Raw genomic sequence first — 21,077 nt, 5'->3', positions numbered from 1 at the left:
TGGAGATGGACCTCTCATATGGTGTACATTATCTCCATCTCATTTGTTGGGAGCATGACATTATGTTGAAGTATGGGGATGGACCTTTCATATGGCGTACAGTATCTCTTCCTCATTTGTTGTGAACATGACATATTGAAGAATGGAGATGGACCTTTCATATGGTGTACAGTATCTCCTTCTCATTTATACGGAACAAAATGCTATGCGGAGGAATGGAGATGGACCTTTCATATTGTGTACAGTATCTCCACCTTATTTGTTGGGAACACAACGTTATATTGAGGAATGGAGATGGACCTTTCATATGGTGTACAGTATCTCCTTCTCATTTGTAGGGACCATAATGCAATACTGAGGAACGAAGATGGGCCTTTCATATGGTGCACAGTACCTCCACCTCATTTGTTGGGAACACAACATTATATTGAGGAATTGATATGGACCTTTCATATGGTGTACAGTATTTCCTCCATATTTGTTGGGAACATGACATTATATTGAGGAATGGAGATGGGCCTTTCATATGGTGTACAGCATCTCCTTGTGATTTGTTGGGAACATGATGCTATACTGAGGAATGGAGATGGACCTTTCAAATGGTGCTGCTGCCACTTGTAACCACAGATGCCAGCAGAGGACATTTTCTAAGATTCTCTGTTGCTCTGTTTGGTGACATCATCTAATGCAGTGCAATCTAGCAAACATGTTAATTCAAGTGCCACACCATTTCTAAAAGGTCCAGGTACAATTGTTTTCTAGTTAGGGTCAGGGTAACAACAAAAATTGTAGCTAGCTGCCTTTAAAAATACCATTAAAGGCCCATTTAATCATTCAGTCAATACACATTATTTTCTGTCTGAATCTCTGATAAAGGGGTTGTTTTTGGACCCCCAAAATGCATTGGGGATCCTTGAGGTTGTCCCCTGACTCTTGTTGGAATATGGTCATATCTTGACCTTTAAGCAGTGGTATGGCACTTTAACTCACATTTTTGCTACGTTACACTACAAGCCAAGGAAACTGTGGAGATCCTCTAGGGCGTTGAAGTAGAACAGAGAGGACTACTAGTTAGAGAGACCCTACATATTGTAGGAGTGTGACTGTTGGACTAAACACCTGTCCATGCAATCACACAGCAAACTCAGGGATCACTGCTAAACTTCTACTCCAACTGCCACTTGTAAACACAGAAGTCGGCAGAGGATGTCTTTCTCTACTCGCTCCTTCTGCAGCTTTGACTGATGACATTATCTAAAGCAGAGTTCAGCAAAGGAAGTGAGTAGTGGAAAATATCTGCCAGTATCTGTCTTTAAAAGTGATAGGACTAGTGGTGGAAGGTGTTGGTACTCAACACATTCCGGCACAAAACAAAGAACTGCCTTGATGAAAATATTTTGTGAAATAATAATCCTACAATGAAGATATGAAGTGCTGCATTTCTTGTATACAATACTTACCTGTGCTGGCATCTAGAGAAGTTTCCTCCTTGGTAGCTGTCACCATCATTTCAGTTTCCTTTGTAGACAGCTGATTCCCCCTCATATACGTTTCTTCTTCTGCTTTAACCTCAGTTTTGATAGCAAACACTCCTATCCCCTAAAATCACAAAATTATGGTGAGCACTATTATCCTGAGGCTGTATACTGGAATTTAGTCTAATACAGTTTAAGTTGGATATCCTCCTAGTCAAATACCTGATGATGGTGAGGGATGGTGTGATCTTCTTGTGTGGAGTCCCGGGAATATAGAGGCTGAGGACGACTCTCTGGTGGGTTCCTATTACTGGATCCACCTGTAGGAAACACACACACACTGACTGAATACATTGTTTTTATGTGTTTATCAGATGATAGGATCTAGGTGGACCCTCCGCACTGCTCTCTCCTTTACAATAAAGTCTCCTCTTACCCGGGGATGTGAGGGGCGGCTGATCCTCCATCATGATGTCCTTGTAGAGATCCTTGTGTTCTTCTAAACACTCCCTCTCCTTCATAACACTGTCCTCCTCTTCTCCATCTTCTATCTCTTCTTTGATAATAACATTAAAATTGCTCCAGTTTTCATTCTGAATATAAATTTAAAAGAAAGTAAGAAAAATGTCTCCATGGAGACATCTTGACACACACAATGATAAAGTCACCATCCAGACCCATCCCCTGGATAATACCCCAAAAAAATTTCTGCACCACTCACCTCTCCCATCAGGAGGTCAGTGATCTTCTGGGTGACTTCTAGAATCTTCTGCTCATTGTTTCTTTCTGGAACCAGTAAGGAATGTAGAGGGACCACAACGGAGTTCTGTCCATCCCCCGATGTCTTCTTCACAACTATGTTATCCTGTGGAGAGAGATTAGCAATCACTATATTCATTACCCAACAAAAGAAGTTACAACTTGCTGCCATCATCCTTCCTCTTTGCTAGGATCTGACTGATGGAATCCAGGACTAGGACAAGAGGTGGGCAGGAGGGGAAGCTGCCCTGGATGCAAGGGTTCATTGCAAGGATGGGGCGCTCTGACCCTAACCCTAAGGGGGGGGGCACAGTTTGGCATCTCTGCCCTGGGCACTGGATGACCTTGTCCTGGTGTAATAAAAAAATCCTCAACTTGTGAAAGTCTCAACCGCGTCACTTGCGGTGCAGCTACGTAGGTAAACGGCTGTTTGCGCGGCTTCACTGCGCATGCGCAGGCAGGTGCTGCTGGAGGGAGCCCAGGCGATCATGAATGAGGGATCTGCAGACTTAGTCATGGTGAGCAAGACCACCCCATATCCCCCCACACCATCCCATACCCCACTCCTCCCCCTGACAAGGACAGGGGGGTCCCTGTCCTTGGGGGAGAAGGAATTCCTGTCCCCAGAGGAGATGGGGGTCCCTGTCCCCAGGAGAGAAGGGGTCCCAGTCCCCAGGAGAGAAGGGGTCCCAGTCCCCAGGAGAGAAGGGGTCCCAGTCCCCAGGAGAGAAGGGGTCCCTGTCCTCAGGGGGAGATGGGAGTCCCTGGGGTCCCTGTCCTTGGGGGGAGATGGGGGTCCCTGTCCTTGGGGGGAGAAGTGGGTCCCTGTCCTCAGGGGGGGAGATGGGGGTCCTTGTCCTCGGGGGGGGGGAGAGGTTCCCTGTCCTCTGGGGGGGGGAAGGGGCCCCTTTCCTCGGGGGGGGGAGAAGGGGGTCCCTGTCCTCAGGGGGAGATGGGGGTCCCTGTCTTCAGGGGGAAAAGGGGGTCCCTGTCCCCAGGGGAGATAGAGTGGGGTATGGGATGGTGTGTGGGGGATATGGGGTGGTTTCGCTCACCATGACCAAGTCTGCAGGTCCCTCATTCATGATCGCCTGGGCTCCCTCCAGCAGCATGGATGGACGATCAGCATATCCCCAGGGAGCACAGCTACGGCTTGACATGCTCTATCTACAGCACACTTTTCAAAAGAGCAAAGACTACACAGAGATAGGAATAGACACAGCTCTTCTGATGGGCTTTCTTATATTATCAAGTAAACTTTAGGTCATTGTCATAGATTGCAAGCTCTTGGGCACAGGATTCATTTACACAGACACAGCTATTCACCGGGCTCGCTCCCCTCTCCAGAGCAGCTTAGGGGAGGCTTCACGCCCCCGCTCGTCTATAATTTTCTGGACCTGAAAACAGTGTGCGCATGCGCGATAAAGCCATGCGAACAGCTGTTTTTTAGGCTCTAAATATTCCTGGACCCTAAAAACCTGCCTGCGCATGCACAGTGAAGCCACACCAGAAGTGACGCAGACGAGACTTTTCACAGGTCCAGGATTTTTTTATTACACCGCACTGATGGAATCTCTCTTCTTTCTTCCCATATTTGCAAATACACATTTAACCAATTGTTAAATGTTTCAAACCTTTCAAAACAGCCTGCTGTCAGAAAAAGGAAATGTAAAAAAACAAAACAAAAAAAGAAACCATACCCGTGTTTTAGCAGCTTGTCAAGAAAAATAGAAAACAAGAAAAGAAATCAAAAAGATCTTTCAAAACAAAAACATTTTGTAATTATCCAGCTTTCAGTAACCTTAAATTAAAACGTCTGTAACTTGTTGTTCCTTGAAATGATATTTCATCCAGTTGAGTACAAAAAAAGGTTGTTTTTTTTTTACCAGTTAAGAAATGCTACAAATAAAAACGGTCAAATTAAAAAAAAAAAAAACAGGTTTATTTTCAATTTCGTTGCTGGAATAAAACTGCGCTCCCAGAATCCTCCTCACCTCCCCGGTCAGCAGGTAGATGATCTCCAGGGTGAGCCGTAATATCCTCTCCGTCAGGTTGGTGCAGTTTGCCTCCATCGCTCCCAACTCTGTCCCATTCACTTCCTGCAACAATAGCGCCCATCCCCCCCATGATCAGCGTCGTGGGTTAAAGCCAGGCTCTTCTGTGATTGGTTCTCCTCGGCCATTTTGTTGTAGTCCAGAGGATATGCTGTATGCCAACATGTCTTCATTTAAGAGCTACAATAACATGGCTGCTACCAGGTGCTTATCCTCGTTGATTGCCTACAGCAGTGGTTCTCAACTCCTGTCCTCAGGACTCACTAACAGGACAGGTTTTAAATATTACCTTGGGGAGGTGCAGACTAGAATACTGCAATCGCTGAGCAGAAAATGATATCACCTGTGATGTATTTCAGTTATCTTGCAAACCTGGCCTGTTGGTGGGTCCCGAGGACAGGAGTTGAGAACCACTGGCTTACAGCAGGGTTTCTCAACTCCAGCCTTCAAGGCGCCCCAACAGGTCATGTTTCCAAGCTTTCCATTATTTTGCACAGGTGATTTGATCAGTTTAACTGCTTTAGTAATTACCACAGCCGTTTCATCTGAGGGAAATCCTTAAAACATGACCTGTTGGGGCACCTTGAGGACTAGGGTTGCCATCTCATCCCTTTAAACCTTGAGTGGTTCTCAACTCCTTTAAACCCGAACACATATTAATTCCACAGGTTCTGAGGTTGATTAAGGTGGTAATTGAACTCACGTGGTGCCTTATCTGCATTAAATTAGCCTCATAACCTGTGTAATTCATATGTTCAGGTTCAAAGGGATGAGGTGGCAACTCTATTGAGGAATGGAGTTGAGAACCACTGGCCTACAGGAATGAAGAGAAGAGGGCTGCCTAATTTTCAAATCCGATTCCGCCCCAAAGACATCACCCTCACCTCTGGCTTTGTATATATTTTTTTTTGGTTTACCAACTTTTATTTGAAGAAAAACTGTGGTACAAAAAAATAGACAATATACAGTATAAAGAGAAATATATACATCATATCCAAATGTAAAATGATAAAATATATGTCGTCCATGTGTTATTTCAATACTTCTGGTGCAAAAGGGAAAAAGTTATTATATCAAAGAACTACAATAATGTAATCAAAAATAGTTTTGGTACAAATAGTTGGTATGTGATATTTTTATAATTTTATATTTGTGTTTTTATAATATTTTTGCAAGTTATAATATAAATATATATTATAAATATAATATAAACCTTACCTAGGCTAGGTTTTTTTTTAGGTATTTTTGCATTGTGGAAACGCCCGAACAAATTGTGCACATTCCTGCAATGCCCAACAAGTGCACATCCCTTTTGTAGGTACACAGTAGTGCCATTCATTTCTAATGACACCCCCCCCCCCCCCCCCCGAACGCACCTCGCTAATGCAAGCGCCAAAACGCATGGTAACGAAGCGCTATGCAATTTGGGTCATGTACTTCTATTGTTCATTTTTCACATGTAGGGCAGCCCATTGAAAAGAATGGGCTGCCCTAAACACGATGGGGCACAGTGTGAGCATTGTATATGGCACAGTGGCTGTGTTTGATGGCACAGTGGCAGCATTTGATGGAAACAGTGGCTGCGTTTGGCACAGTGGCGGCAATTGATGGACACATTGCCGCCACTGTGCCATCAAATGCAGCTACTGTGCCCATCAAATGCTGCCACTTTGCCATATCAAATGCTCTCACTGTACCCATCAAATGCTGCCAGTGTGCCCGCCATCTGCCCGGCACTTACCCTATCTCTCGGTGGGCAGCGGGTAACGGCGGCGAGCGGTGTCCTCCATGCTCCTCAATGTCTTCTCCCGTCCTATATTCCCATCCTCTGCTATGATTGGACCCCTGATAGGCATCCAATCACAGCACCTGTCATTTCAGCCAATCAGGTGACAGGTAACAGACCCGAGCATTCATTCGCTTTCCTAACACAGCTGAGTGAACTGCGAGCGCCAAGCATGGCGCTCCCTGGTTACCCTTTTTGCCGCCTATTAGAGCCTATGGCTCTAATCAAGCGCTTAAAAAAAAAATACCCCGCCGCTGTAATTCAGGCGCCTGAAAAGGGGCCGGGCGCCTGAATAAGGGGTGGCAGCAATGCATGAATCTATCTATTGGTGATAGAGGGGGTGGCAGGAGAGAGGGGGCGGCGCCCATGCGCCCTTATGGACGCACCGCCATTGGAGGGGAAATCTTCCAGTGACATAGCTCCCAACTGTCCCTGATTTGGAGCAATGTCCCTCTGTCCCTCTTTCCTCCTCATTTGTCCCTCATTGTGGTCTGATCTATATAAATGTATATAAAGTGCACTATTTATCGTTTAAAAAGTGTTTTCCAGCGCTAAGCCTTTCATCCAATTTCTAAATTGCCGCAACTGTAAATTCTAAAAGCCAATATAAAGGAATAGTAGTCGTAAAAAAAAAAGCACTTGTGGGTTTAATCAATCAGTTTTTTGTACAATTCTCCTTTAAACCACTTGCGGACCACCCGCCGTCATTACACGGTGGCTGTTTGACGTTAAATACCAGAGTTATGGCAGCAGATAGCTTTCAGATAAAAGTGGTCTCTGCGGTGGATTTGCCACAAAATTACTTTCATCAGGGGCAAGAGAGGGCCCCCTCCCGCCGCTCCCCGGTGGTTTACTTACCGGAGCCGTGGGTAATGGTGGAGACAGTTGGGTCCTTTCCTCTGAGAGACATGGAGGGAGATGAGGGAATGATGACTCCCCACTCGGCTCCATACCATTGGATGACGGAAGCGACGTCAAACGTCACTTCTGCCTAATGGTCTTAAAGGGAAAAAAAAATTTAATTGAAAAAAAAAAAAAAGACGACAATTTTTTAATTACTTTTTTATTGCTTTTAAGTGTAAATGTGAGATCTGAGGTCTTTTTGACCCCAGATCTCACATTAAAGAGGTCCTGTCATGCTTTTTTTCTATTACAAGGGATGTTTACATTCCTTGTAATAGGATTGAAAGTGATCCAATTTTTTTTTAAATGGACAGTGTAAAAAAATAAAAATAAAAAGCAAAATTAATAATAAAAAAATAAAAATAAATGTAAAGTGCCCCATTCTGCCGTGCTCGCGTGCAGAAGCGATGCGTAACGCCCGCATATGAAAACGGTGTTCAAACTACACATGTGAGGTGCACCACGATCGTTAGCGCGAGAGCAATAATTCTAGCAAAAGACCTCCTCTGTAATTCAAAACTGGCAACCTGTAGAAATTGTTAAACGTCGCCTATGGAGATTTTTAAGGGTCAAAGTTTGTCGCCATTCCACGAACTGGCGCAATTTTGAAGCATGACATGTTGGGTATCAATTTACTCGGCGTAACATCATTTTTCACAATATAAAAAAAAATTGGGCTAACTTTATTGTTTTATTATTTAATTAAAAAAAGTGTATTTTTTCCCAAAAAAATTGCGCTTGTAAGACCGCTGCGCAAATATGGTGTGACAAAGTATTGCAAGGTCTGCCATTTTATTCTCTTAGGTATCTGAAAAAATATATATAATGTTTGGGGGTTCTAAGTAATTGTCTAGCAAAAAAACAATAATTTTAACTTGTAAACAACAGATCTCAAAAAGAGGCTCGGTCCTTAAGTTGTTAAGGGGAGAGGCTTCGCAGGAGGTGTGTCCTATGCCTGCATACTTTTGCTAATAGGTGCCCCTCATTCTTATCTCAGAAAGATGGGGGGTATGCAATGGGGACACTAGCTCTGGTGACCTGGGGGCACCAAGAGATTTCCTTAATTTGTAGGGATTTCCTCTCACTTTCTGTTTTGGCTATGGGACAGGAAGTGAAGGGAAATCTCCCCAATGGGTCACAAATGCCAAATTTAAACCTTACAGGGGTTAGAACCCTCCCTTGCTCTATCCAAAATGAAAAAAAGCTTGGCCTATAGTTCTACTTGACACTAGGTTCACACCTATGCATTTTTTATAGGTGCACATGATACTCATTCACATGGGGGGGGCGGGATCTGGGGGCCCCCTTGCTGAAGGGGGCTTCCAGATTCCGAATAAGCCCCCCGCCCGCAGACCCCCACAATCACCGGCCAAGGTTGTGGGTAAGAGGCCCTTGTCCCCATCAACAAGGTGCTTTGGGGGGGCAGAGCCTCCCTGCCCCAGAGCACCTCTCCATATTGAGGGCACGTGGCCTGGTATGGTTTGGGAAGGGGTCGCTCGCTCGTCAACCCCCTTTCCTGACCATGTTTGGAGTAAGGGTCTGGTATGGATTTTGAGGGGGATCCCACGTCGTTTTTTTCTCAATTTTTTTATTGCCAGCAATTCTTATTTGTACATTTAGTTGTTAGCAGGGAACCCCGCTGGCAACTGATGACTGTTGTTAAGGCTCCCTGGCCCGGTCCTTAAGAACCAGCTATACACAGTTTGTTAAAGAGAAAAAAACATATTCAAAACCGCAAAATGCTCCTGAAAACTGCATCGACCTGCCTAGATGTGAACCTAGGGTTAAGCTGAAGTGTCCCTAGTCCCTAGTCCAAGTTTTGTGTTTGTGTTCTTCAGGAGAAGGTTCTCGAGTAGATAGAATGAGATGTTACAATGTATGGGGTTATAAATATTTATGTTGCCCTGGCCAACTACTGAGGGTTTATGCCAGTTATGTGGGATAGGGAACAGTATACATATTTGCAATGCCCTTCTAGAAGTGTCCATGCCCCCCAGGCTTTGCCTGTAGAGGAGGATGTGAGTCCAGAGGGTCCTTGACTCCCAGGCCTAAAGCTTGGGGAGGGTAGAGCTGAAGAGAGGTCCAGTATTTGCTTCCCGGGCCTTTTGTTTGGGAAGCTTAGGAAGAGTTCTGATAATTACCCATCTGGGCTTGAAGGTCCACAACTGGCTTGTGAGAGGTCTGATGAATCCTAACCTGGTCTTTGGCAAAGGTTGAAGATTCTTATAGGTAGCTGCCTGCCTGGGCCTGTCACGTGGCCAGGGATCTCCAAGCTCTTTCCGAAAGTGATTGGTGCAAGTTTTATACCACAGAACTGCTTTTGTTTTTCATCTGACAAAACCAGAGCTGTGATTGGGACTGTCTCTGAGAACCCAGAGGACCATTGCACGTAGAGTTGCCTAACCTTGGTGAAGAGTTTTCGTGTGGTGATACAACCTTCAGTTGCTTTTTAACTAGTGATTATAAGTTTAAAGTATAACTAAAGGCGAAAGTTTTTTTCTACTTTTGGATAGAGTGGAGAGGGATTAGAACCTCTGTTGGGTTTTTATTGCTGTCTGTGCCCCAATTAGGGATATCCCCCCTCTTTATTTGACCCGTTTACCATTATCATAGAAAGTGAAAGTAAAGGAAAATCCCACATTTTTGGTTGTCCCCAGAAAAGTAATAGTGGGAACATCTTCCAATGGGGACACTAGTTCTGATGACCTGGGGGTCCCCAAGGGATTCCCTTAATTTGCCAGGATTTCCTCACTTCCTGTTTTGGCTATGAGACAGGAAGTGAAGGTAAAACTCCCCAATGGGAAACAGATTGCAAAAAATAATCTGACAGGCATTATAACCCTCCCTTACTCTATCCAAAATGAAAAAAAACAAGAAGTTTTGCCTATAATTCTACTTTAACCACTTGCCGACTGCACAAAGAGGTTATACAGAGGCAAAGTGGCTTTCCTGCGCTGGATCACATACCTAGGCTAGTACGTGATCCTGCACTTCCGGGGTGTGCTGTGATTTAGCCTTCAAGGACGAAGTTCTTTTGAGAGGGGGAAGAGTGCAGGGACCCTAACTTAAGGCTAAGTTCACCTTTGGACATGTTACTTGTTCCACTCGTATTTAGGGTAGAACATGTAACATGTTGCGGTGCAATTTGCTCCTGTTGCTATGGGAGACAGACCAAGGGCGGAAGGAGTGGCGACCACATCTCCCTCACTGCTAGAGGCAGTGCCACCTAGAACAGGTATGGTACATGCTACCGACAGGCTGCTTGTTACACTTCTGTTGGCAACTACTTATGGGTTCACGTTGTTCCACTCTATGCTGATGTCTTCATACCCCAATGTATCATTACCCATTGGTTAACTGTGTGCCAGTTAGTTACGATACACCTCTTTAGTAACTTCAGACGAGGCAAGGACAAAGTTTCAATACTTTATTTAATAAAGGTGCAAAGTTAGACATTTCACAGTCCAACAGGCAAGACATAATACTTTCCTAATTCCTTAGCTCTAACTACAGGCTTTACTGCTGCCCCGGCATACCTGCAAAAGAGCATTCCAGTGTCCATAGTTCTGTACAACAGGGGTCCCTAACCCAGACCATGGACTGTTACCATGTTACCAGCCTGCGGCCTGTTGATGACTGGGCCGCAAAGCAGGAGGTGAGCAGCGACTGCGGTCCGCATGGGGCTAAGTCCAAAAAATATATGAAAGTGAATCAATGTTCATCAAAATTATCAAGTGACTGACTGATTGAAGTGAATCCGAGATTATCAATTCACCAATAGTGCAAAGATTTAAAAAAATGCTTGTGCTCTCCTCCACCAGTATCACAGGCTGCTCACCTCACATACGAGTCAAAACCAGCAGTGTTCCCCTCTGGGGATAATGAAGATTACTGGCGTGGTGTTGACACTTTTACTCCTTTATCTCAGTCACCTGCTTCTTTGGGTTCCCCAAGAACCCCGATCTTCTTACCAGATAGGTTAAGTATGCAAAAAAGAAGGCTTGAGATGGCTGTGATGTGAAGTCAGTACGCAGGGGTCTACTGAAGAAGTCAACGCCTTGAGGACATGCGTATAGGGGCGGGGCTAGGATAAGTATGCAAAAAAGAAGGCAAAATCTAGTGCTCTCCGTATAGAAATATTTATTCTCTTAAAAGAATAGTAGATGCACTTACAAGTGTGGCACAATAAGCCGTGCTAGCTGAAACAGCATTCAGACAAACAGGTCTGGAGATGGCCGCGATGTGACCTCAGTACGCAGCCTCCGCCCCCCATACACGTGTCATCAAGGCATCGACTTCTTCAGTAGATCCCTGCGTTCTGATGTCACATTGTGGCCATCTCAAGACTTCCCTTCTTTTTTGCATACTTATCCTATCCGGTAAGATGATCGGGTTCTTTGGAAGGATTAGAAGTGTCAACACCGCACCAGTAATCTTCATTAACACTGCTGATTTTAACTCGTATGTGAGGTGAGCAGCCTGTGATACGGGTGGAGGAGAGCACCAGCATTTTTTTGAATCTTTGCACTATTGGTGAATTGATAATCTCGGATTCACTTCAATTAGTCACTTGATAATTTTGATGAACTTTGATTCACTTTCATATATTTTTTGGACTTTTTGGACAGTATTTATTCATTTTTGTTTGCATATACCGTTTTATTGAATATATTGATTTACACTTTTGTTTGTTCAGTAGTGCAGCACTGTTTTTGTTATTTTATACCAGATCAAGTTGAGTGAAAGCACTTTAAGTGACAGCGGCTACTTTTATTAAGCGCTTGCCGACCAGCCGCCGTCATTATACTGTGGCAGGTTGGCTCTCCTGCGCAAACCGCCGTAGGTGTAGGTTGGTTTTTGCATAGGAGATAGCGGGCGTCCGCGCCCCTGCCGCGTAAGCCGGAGGACTCGATGTCCGCCAGTGACCCGCAATCGCGGTGTACAGAATGGGGAACTGTAAACAAGGGGATTCTCCGTTCTGCCAGATGACATGTCAGAGATCTTCTGTTCCCAGTCATGTCCCGGTGAGCCCATCCCCCCAGGGTTAGAACACACTTAACCCTTTGATCGCCCCCTAATGTTAACCCCTAACCTGCCAGTGTCATTTATATATTGATCAGTGCATTTGTATAGCACTGATCAATGTAAAAATGTCACTGGTCACCAAAAAGTGTCATGTGGGGCCACATTTGTCCGCCGCAATGTCGCAGTCCCGCTAAAAATCGCATTACCAATAAAAACAATAAAAAAATAAAATAAAAGTCCCTAAATCTATTCCATAGTTTGTAGACGTGATAACCAATCAATATACTCCTATTGTGATTTTTTTTACCAAAAATATGTAGAAGAATACATATCGGCCTAAACTGATGAGTAAATTAGTTTTTTTTATATATATATTTTTTAATATGTATTATAGTAGCAAGTAAAAAAATGTTTTTTTTTCAAAATAGTCGGTCTTTTTTTGTTTATAGCGCAAAAAAATAAAAACCGCAGAGGTGATCAAATACCACCAAAAGAAAGCTCTATTTGTGGGGGAAAAAAAGGAAGTCAATTTCATTTGGGTACAATGTCGCATGACTGCCCCAATTGCCAGTTAAAACGACGCAGTGCTGTATCGCAAAATATTGCCTGGTCATTAAGGGGGCAAATCCTTCCGGGGCTGAAGTGTTTATTAATACTCACTAAATATAATTTTTTTACATTCTTGTTTGCGCTGATTGATATTTGCACATTTATCTATCAGCAGGGCAGAAGGAGCTGCAGATCAGAATGGAGAGCTCCTTCCCCCTGTCCTGCTGATAGGATGCCGGGCAAGAGGGCAGAGCCGGGAGAGGACACATAGACTGATAACAGCCTCTGCCCTGCCAAAGGTGGGGTGGGGGGCAGACTGCAGGGGTACTGTGTTGGAGGAGGATGTGATTGCTAGGGGCACTGTAATATAAAGGGGCATTGTAATCATTACAGTGCAGTTCCCTGTGCATCACAGTGCCCCCTTTACAGAGCAATCCCCGTTACATTAATGTAAAAGGGAACTGTGACGTAAAGGAGTACTGTAATGTAAAGGGGGGCTGTAATGAGAAGGGGAACTGAGGACACTGTGGGACTGCTTAAAAGGTGGGACTGTGGACACTGATATAAAGGGGGGTTGTGCTGTAAAAGGGGGTTGTGGTGTGATGGGGGGGGGCTGAGGACAGACTGTGAATTTTTAGTCCCTGCCTCAACCACATACAACAATATATCCACCACAACCACCCTCATCTCCCACCCCCGGTCCCTGAGAAGATTGGCTGCCGTGAAACTGGTCCCTGGTGCCAAAAAGGTTGGGGACTGCCATTGTACAGGCTCTCTCATGCAAGTGTAAACTTTTCTGAGGCATAATCCAGTGCTGCCATCTTCAGAGCGGACCCCAAGTTAAAAGTCTCTGTTGTAGGCCATAACCGACCACATTCTCCTACTCCTATGGGTTTTTTCTTCCGTCTCGCTCCCCTGTGGGTCTCACACTCAAGGCTGAACCATGCTAACTCAGTTATTCTTGCAGGGCCAAGGACGGCTCTCTGGGCCCCCTTTGGGGGGGAACTCCCTGGACTCTCTAGGACCGGACCACTGTCCCAATTTATATTGCACTGGGCAAGTAGGCCGGACCCAGACAGGAAAACCCACCAAAACGATCGGGAAAGCGGGCAAAACTTTAACCCCCAACCTTCCCCAGCCGGGAACTGACTGCTTTAGCTCGCTTACAAGCTTGTAGTTCTCAAACAGGCAAGGGAAATACGTTTGAAGTTGAAGTTTCATAGGACTTTCAGCTCCGTAAAGAGGTGTAGAATTAGAGTCACTTTCTGTGCAAAAACATTTTTGTCGCATTCTGAACAGGAAAACAGCTTCTCGCTGGTTTGAACTCTCTGCTGTGTTTAAATTAAGCTTTTCCCAGGTGTGGAATCTCTGATGTTGAATGTGTTTTGGTTTATTTATAAACGACTTCTCATGACATAAGACATTTAAAATCCCATATAAACTCTTCCTAATCTTGAGCATACGCTATGATGGGGATGTAGGGTCGAAACTCGTCACCAATCATCCCAACCCCCTCCATAAATTTATCTAAAATATTCCATATGGGTTGGTTGATCCTTTCAGAAGTCCTCATGTTTATTGTTCCATTGTTTTATGGACTAAACACTTCAGCCTACAACACTCCACCATATGTTTTTCAGTGGACTCAGGTGCTGTGTATTCTCTGGTGGAGAATTATTTTTGGGACAGGAGAACGGCTTTTCACCAGTGTGAACTTTCATGTGGTTATCCCGGTTCCTTTTATCGGAGAAGCACTTTCCACACTTGGTACAGGTAAAGGGCTTCTCCCCTGTGTGAACTCTTAAGTGTCTTTTCAGGCTCGATTTCTCAGTATAAGACTTTCCACACTCAGAACATGAGAAGGGCTTCTCCCCGGTGTGGGTTCTCTGGTGTTGAACAAAATGTGATTTCTTTGTAAAGCTAATCTCACACTCGGAACAAGAAAAACGTCTTTCAATGGTGCTGATGCTCTGGGGTACAACCAAGTCATGTTTATTGAATGAATTTTCACATTCCCGAACATGATGGGGAGAAGATTCCTTGGGATTAGAAGGATCTGGTGATTTCACTGCAATATTAAGGCTTGGTTGGACATTTGGGAGAATAGTATGTGGTTTATCGTTGGACTGCTCAGAATTAAACCAACCTGTTGATCTTACCATATGGTTATTTTTGTTTTGCATATTTTGAGTAACAATGCTTACTCCTGGAGAACACTGTGCCAGGCCATTATCTTCTTTGTTATAATGTCCAGATAAAATAAGACTTCCCTCTGGGGTATTCCATCCATTGGGTCCACCTGTTGAAAATGTTTTCTTATTATTAAAAATTATAACATTTTCATTACTCATGTTTTGCAGTTAGGAGTCAGCCATGTATGGTGAGGAACAGAGATGGACCTTCCAGTCTAAACTGAGGAATGGAGATTCAATTGCAGAAATTGCATATGGTGTACAGTATCTCCTCCTCATTTGTCGGGAACATGACATTATATTAAGGAATGGAGAAGGACCTTTCATATGGTGTACAGTATCTCCACCTCATTTGTTGGGAACATGACATTATATTGAGGAATGGAGATGGACCTTTCATATGGTGTACAGTATCTCCACCTCATTTGTTGGGAACATGACATTATATTGAGGAATGGAGATGGACCTTTCATATGGTGTACAGTATCTCCTCCTCATTTGTTGGGAACATGACGTTATATTGAAGAATGGAGATGGACCTTTCGTATGGTGTACAGTATCTCCTCCTCATTTGTTGGGAACACAAAGTTATATTGAGGAATGGAGATGACCTTTCATATGGTGTACAGTAACTCGTCCTCATTTGTTGGGAACATGACATATTGAGGAATGGAGAAGGACCTTTCATACGGTTTATAGTATCTCCTCCTCATTTGTTGGGAACACTACATTATATTGAAGAATAAAGATGGACCTTTCATATGGTGTACAGTATCTCCACTGCACGCATCATAGCTTGCCGATTTTGAATTAATTTGATTAACTTGCACACTTGATGGAAATACATTGAAATAGGAAAGAATGAATGTAAAATAGAAATGTGAAGTGTTGCTTTTTTTGTATATAATACTTACCTGTGCTGACATCTAGAGAAGATTCCTCCTTGGTAATTGTCACCGCTGTTTCGGCTTCTTTCAAAGACTGCTGATTTCCACTCATATACATCTCTTCTTCCTCTTTGACCTCAGTTTTGATACTGAACACTGCTACCCCCTAAAATTGTAAAATTATTGTAAGCACTATTATCCTGAGGCTCCATAGATAGAAGAATATCATCTAATACTGTTCAACATGCTCAGTCTCACCTACCTGATGACGGTGAGGGATGGTGTGATCTTCCTGTGTGGAATCCCAGGAATACAGAGAACGGGGACATCTCTCTGGTGGGTTCCCATTACTGGATCCATCTGTAGGAAACACACACACTGACTGAATACATTGTTTCTATGTGTTTATCAGATGATGGGGAATCTAGGTGGATCCTCCGTACTGCTCTCTCCTTTACAATAAAGTCTCCTCTTACCCCGTGATGTGAGAGGCGGCTGATTCTCCATTGTGACGTCCTTGTAGAGAATCTTGTGTCCTTCTAAATACTCCAGTTCTTTCTTCACACCATCCGCCTCCTCTTCTTTTATCTTTTCTTTTACACTAACATTAATATTGCTCCAGTTTTCACTCTGAATATAAAAATAAAACAAAAGTAGTACAAATGCCTCTGCTCTTCCACAGAGACATCCTGACACCTTATAGCAGGGGTCTCCAAACTTTTTAAACAAAAGACCAGTCTATGGTCCTTCAAACTGGACCATGGTCAGTAGGAGTAAACAAGCCCCATCTTTGGAATTAGGGGGCTGACTAGTGCCCCATTGTTGTTGTCAGTGCAAGGAATAGTGCCCCGTCATTGGTGTCAGTGGTAGGACTAGTGCCCCATGAGCCAGATAAAGCAAGCAAAGGGCCGCAGTTTGGAGACCAGTGCCTTATAGGAACCTGACACACGCAATGATAAAGTCACCATCCAGACACATCCCTTGTCTGTTACTGGATAATGTCCCAGAATTCCCGTCACCGCTCACCTCTCCTGTCAGCAGACCAATGATCTTCTGGGTGACTTCCAGAATCTTCTTCTCATTATTTCTTCCTGGAACCAGTAAGGAATGTAGAGGAATCAATATGGAGTAGTCTCCATCTCCTGATGTCTTCTTTACAACTAGCTTATCCTGTGGAGAGAGATTAGTAATCACTCTAAATATTTCCCAACAAAATAAGTTGTAACTTGCTTCTATTATGGTCCTTCTTTACACCTTTACACCCAAAAAGTTTGGTACTGCTTCATTTTTTGGCTGCATACAGCATACGTAAGAAAAAGTAGAATTAAAATAAGCCCCATCACTGGTGTCGGTGACCGCAATCAGAACCCCCAGTATTGGTGTCAGTGACCGCAATCAGAACCCCCAGTATTAGTGTCAGTGGCTGCAATCAGAACCCCCAGTATTGGTGTCGGTGACCGCAATCAGAACCCCCAGTATTAGTGTCAGTGACCGCAATCAGAACCCCCAGTATTGGTGTCAGTGCCCGCAATCAGAACCCCCAGTATTAGTGTCAGTGACCGCAATCAGAACCCCCAGTATTAGTGTCAGTGACTGCAATCAGAACCCCCAGTATTAGTGTCAGTGACCGCAATCAGAACCCCCAGTATTGGTGTCAGTGACTGCAATCAGAACCCCCAGTATTGGTGTTGGTAACCGCAATCAGAACCCCCAGTATTAGTGTCAGTGCCCGCAATCAGAACCCCCAGTATTAGTGTCAGTGACCGCAATCAGAACCCCCAGTATAAGTGTCAGTGGCTGCAATCAGAACCCCCAGTATTAGTGTCAGTGACCGCAATCAGAACCCCCAGTATTAGTGTCAGTGGCTGCAATCAGAACCCCCAGTATTAGTGTCAGTGACCGCAATCAGAACCCCCAGTATTAGTGTCAGTGGCTGCAATCAGAACCCCCAGTATTGGTGTCGGTGACCGCAATCAGAACCCCCAGTATTAGTGTCAGTGACCGCAATCAGAACCCCCAGTATTAGTGTCAGTGGCTGCAATCAGAACCCCCAGTATTGGTGTCGGTGACCGCAATCAGAACCCCCAGTATTAGTGTCAGTGGCTGCAATCAGAACCCCCAGTATTAGTGTCAGTGACCGCAATCAGAACCCCCAGTATTGGTGTCAGTGCCCGCAATCAGAACCCCCAGTATTAGTGTCAGTGACCGCAATCAGAACCCCCAGTATTAGTGTCAGTGACCGCAATCAGAACCCCCAGTATTAGTGTCAGTGACTGCAATCAGAACCCCCAGTATTAGTGTCAGTGACCGCAATCAGAACCCCCAGTATTGGTGTCAGTGACTGCAATCAGAACCCCCAGTATTGGTGTTGGTAACCGCAATCAGAACCCCCAGTATTAGTGTCAGTGCCCGCAATCAGAACCCCCAGTATTAGTGTCAGTGACCGCAATCAGAACCCCCAGTATAAGTGTCAGTGGCTGCAATCAGAACCCCCAGTATTAGTGTCAGTGACCGCAATCAGAACCCCCAGTATTAGTGTCAGTGGCTGCAATCAGAACCCCCAGTATTAGTGTCAGTGACCGCAATCAGAACCCCCAGTATTAGTGTCAGTGGCTGCAATCAGAACCCCCAGTATTGGTGTCGGTGACCGCAATCAGAACCCCCAGTATTAGTGTCAGTGACCGCAATCAGAACCCCCAGTATTAGTGTCAGTGGCTGCAATCAGAACCCCCAGTATTAGTGTCAGTGACCGCAATCAGAACCCCCAGTATTGGTGTCAGTGCCCGCAATCAGAACCCCTAGTATTAGTGTCAGTGACCGCAATCAGAACCCCCAGTATTGGTGTCAGTGACTGCAATCAGAACCCCCAGTATTGGTGTTGGTAACCGCAATCAGAACCCCCAGTATTAGTGTCAGTGACCGCAATCAGAACCCGCAGTATTAGTGTCAGTGACCGCAATCAGAACCCCCAGTATTGGTGTCAGTGCCCGCAATCAGAACCCCCAGTATTGGTGTCAGTGCCCGCAATCAGAACCCCCAGTATTGGTGTCAGTGCCCGCAATCAGAACCCCCAGTATTGGTGTCAGTGCCCGCAATCAGAACCCCCCAGTAATGGTGTCGTGACCGCAATCAGAACCCCCAGTATTAGTGTCAGTGCCTGTCCCCATTCACACCTGAAGCCTTGTAACACTAACGAGTCACATGACACCAGGGAGGGAAAATGGCTAATTGGGCCCAATTTGGACATTTTCACTTAGGGGTATAATCACTTTTGTCGCCAGCGGTTTAGACATTAATGGCTGTGTGTTGAGTTATTTTGAGGGGGCAGCAAATTTACACTGTTATACAAGCTGTACACTCACTACTTTACATTGTAGCAAAGTGTCATTTCTTCAGTGTTGTCACATGAAAAGATAGAATAAAATATTTACAAAAATGTGAGGGGTGTACTCACTTTTGTGAGATAATATATATATATATATAGTATTTTTTTTCCCCATCAAGTTGTGGATAAAAAAAGGAAAAAAAAAATAAAAATTTGGAAATTTTTTTAAAAAATCATCATCATTAGCAACTTGCAGGTAATTTTTTCTGTCAGTTAAGGAATTGAAAAAAAAAAAGTCACTTAAGATTTTTTATTTTTTTTTAATTTGTAAACAATATGCATATTAGCAACTTGCAGGTAATTCAATGTTGAAATAAAAGTAGAGCAAAAGTATTTTTTCAGGCAGGAATCAATAAAATGAACCAAATACGTTGGCGGAGCTCCCAGAATCCTCCTCACCTCCCCGGTCAGCAGGTAGATGATCTCCAGGGTGAGCCGTAATATCCTCTCCGTCAGGTTGGTGCAGTTTGCCTCCATCGCTCCCAACTCTGTCCCATTCACTTCCTGCAACAATAGTGCCCATCCCCCCCCCCTAACGGTCAGCTTTATGGGTAAAAGGCAGCCTCTTCTGTGATTGGTTCTTCTCAGCCATTTTGTTGTAGCCCAGCAGACATGGAAGAAATAACTGTTCCTCTTAAAGTAATGCTGTATATATATATATATATATAAAAGGGATGATGGCAGGGAAATATAATTCCCACACATGCTTTTTCTCTATCACTTTTGCTTTAATTCATAGTACAGAAAAAAAGGACAAAAATAATGGGGTGCCCCCAGAAAATCCATAACAGAACCCTCCTCCTTGATAAGTGTCCATGTCTTTTCAGGGGGGACCCAACTCAAAAAAAGTGTGGGGTCCCTCCAAACCCTCCGGCAAGGCACAGTGTTCATAGCTTGATGAGCACAAGACCCTGACCTGCTGGTTGTGGGGGTCTGCGGACAGGGGGGCTTATCGAATCTGGAAGCCTCCTTGAAATTAAGGGGGCCCCTAGATATCCGCACCCCAACGTGAATGATCAAGGGGTCCATAGCACCCCTATTCAATTACACACAAAAATGTTAACAGTAAAGTAAACACACATTTTGACATCCATTATCATTCATGTCTTCCAGTGATGCAGATCCTCTTCAATTAGATTGATTTGGGGGGAGGGGGCAATAAAAAAAAAAATGTCATAGTCTGTTATAAAATTTTCGGAGAGGTAATCTTTCTCCTTCACTAATGTGCACCGATGAGGCTGTACTGATGAGCACTGATAGGTGGCACTGATGAGGTTGCACTGATGGGCACTGGTGATGTGGCACTGATAGGCAGCACTGATGGTCACTGATAGGTGGCACTATTGAGGTGGCACTGATAGGTGGCACTGATGCGTCACAGATAAGGTGGCACTGATGGGCATTGAAAGGCAGCACTGATGAGGTGGCACTGATGGACACAGATAAGGTGGCACTGATAGGTGGCACAGATAAGGCGGCACTGATGGGCATTGATAGGCACACTGATGAGACGGTACTCATAGGTGGCACTTATGGGCACAGATAAGGTGGCACTGATGGGCATTAATAGGCAGCACTGATGAGGCGGCACTGATAGGTGGCACTGATGGACACAGATAAGGTGGCACAGATGGGCACTGATAAGGTGAAACCGACGAGGCGGCACAGATAAGGTGGCACTGATGGGCATTGATAGGCAGCACTGATGAGGCAGCACTTATGGGCACAGATAAGGTGGCACTGATGGGCATTGATAGGCTGCACTGATGAGGCAGCACTTATGGGCACAGATAAGATGGCACTGATGAGGTGGCACTGATGGGCACAGATAAGGTGGCACTGATGGGCATTGATAGGCAGCACTGACATGAGGCACTGATGGACAAAGATAAGGTGGCGCTGATGGGCACTGATAAGGTGGCACAGATAAGGCGGCACTGATAGGCATCACGGATGAGGTGGCACTTATGGGCACAGATAAGGTGGCACTGATGAGGTGGCGCTGATGAGGCAGCACTAATGAGCAATTGTTTACCTGTTGCCCACCCCTCAGATAAATTGC

General features: G+C 44.7%; 2 protein-coding genes across 3 annotated transcripts in view; both read right to left on the bottom strand.

Moving 5' to 3' along the window:
- LOC141106769 (uncharacterized) overlaps positions 1 to 21,077 on the bottom strand; it is a 70,667-nt gene that overhangs the window by 5,888 nt on the left and 43,702 nt on the right. The window contains exons 7-12 of the mRNA XM_073597696.1: positions 13,719 to 13,955; positions 4,229 to 4,357; positions 2,197 to 2,340; positions 1,912 to 2,068; positions 1,698 to 1,795; positions 1,461 to 1,599 (exon numbers count right to left, since the gene is read on the bottom strand). Coding sequence (XP_073453797.1) covers positions 1,461 to 1,599; positions 1,698 to 1,795; positions 1,912 to 2,068; positions 2,197 to 2,340; positions 4,229 to 4,357; positions 13,719 to 13,955 — 904 coding nt within the window. The remainder of the gene's footprint in view (positions 1 to 1,460; positions 1,600 to 1,697; positions 1,796 to 1,911; positions 2,069 to 2,196; positions 2,341 to 4,228; positions 4,358 to 13,718; positions 13,956 to 21,077) is intronic.
- Positions 10,424 to 19,550, bottom strand: LOC141106613 (oocyte zinc finger protein XlCOF7.1-like). 2 transcript variants are annotated; one of them, XM_073597529.1, is made up of 6 exons: positions 19,415 to 19,550; positions 16,657 to 16,721; positions 16,107 to 16,260; positions 15,893 to 15,990; positions 15,658 to 15,796; positions 10,424 to 14,850 (listed from the first exon to the last, which is right to left on the bottom strand). In XM_073597529.1, exons 1-6 carry the CDS (start codon positions 19,536 to 19,538, stop codon positions 14,159 to 14,161), a joined length of 1,272 nt encoding a protein of 423 aa, XP_073453630.1. In that variant the 5' UTR covers positions 19,539 to 19,550; the 3' UTR covers positions 10,424 to 14,158. The 2 variants fall into 2 exon arrangements, with proteins under 2 accessions (XP_073453630.1, XP_073453628.1); XM_073597527.1 differs by having other exon boundaries at positions 10,427 to 14,850; positions 16,657 to 16,800.

This window comes from Aquarana catesbeiana, linkage group LG08 (assembly GCF_042186555.1).
Source record: "Aquarana catesbeiana isolate 2022-GZ linkage group LG08, ASM4218655v1, whole genome shotgun sequence".
Taxonomy (NCBI): Eukaryota; Metazoa; Chordata; class Amphibia; order Anura; family Ranidae; genus Aquarana; species Aquarana catesbeiana.
Note: the sequence above shows the minus strand (reverse complement) of the source record. Positions and strands in the feature narration are given on the sequence as shown.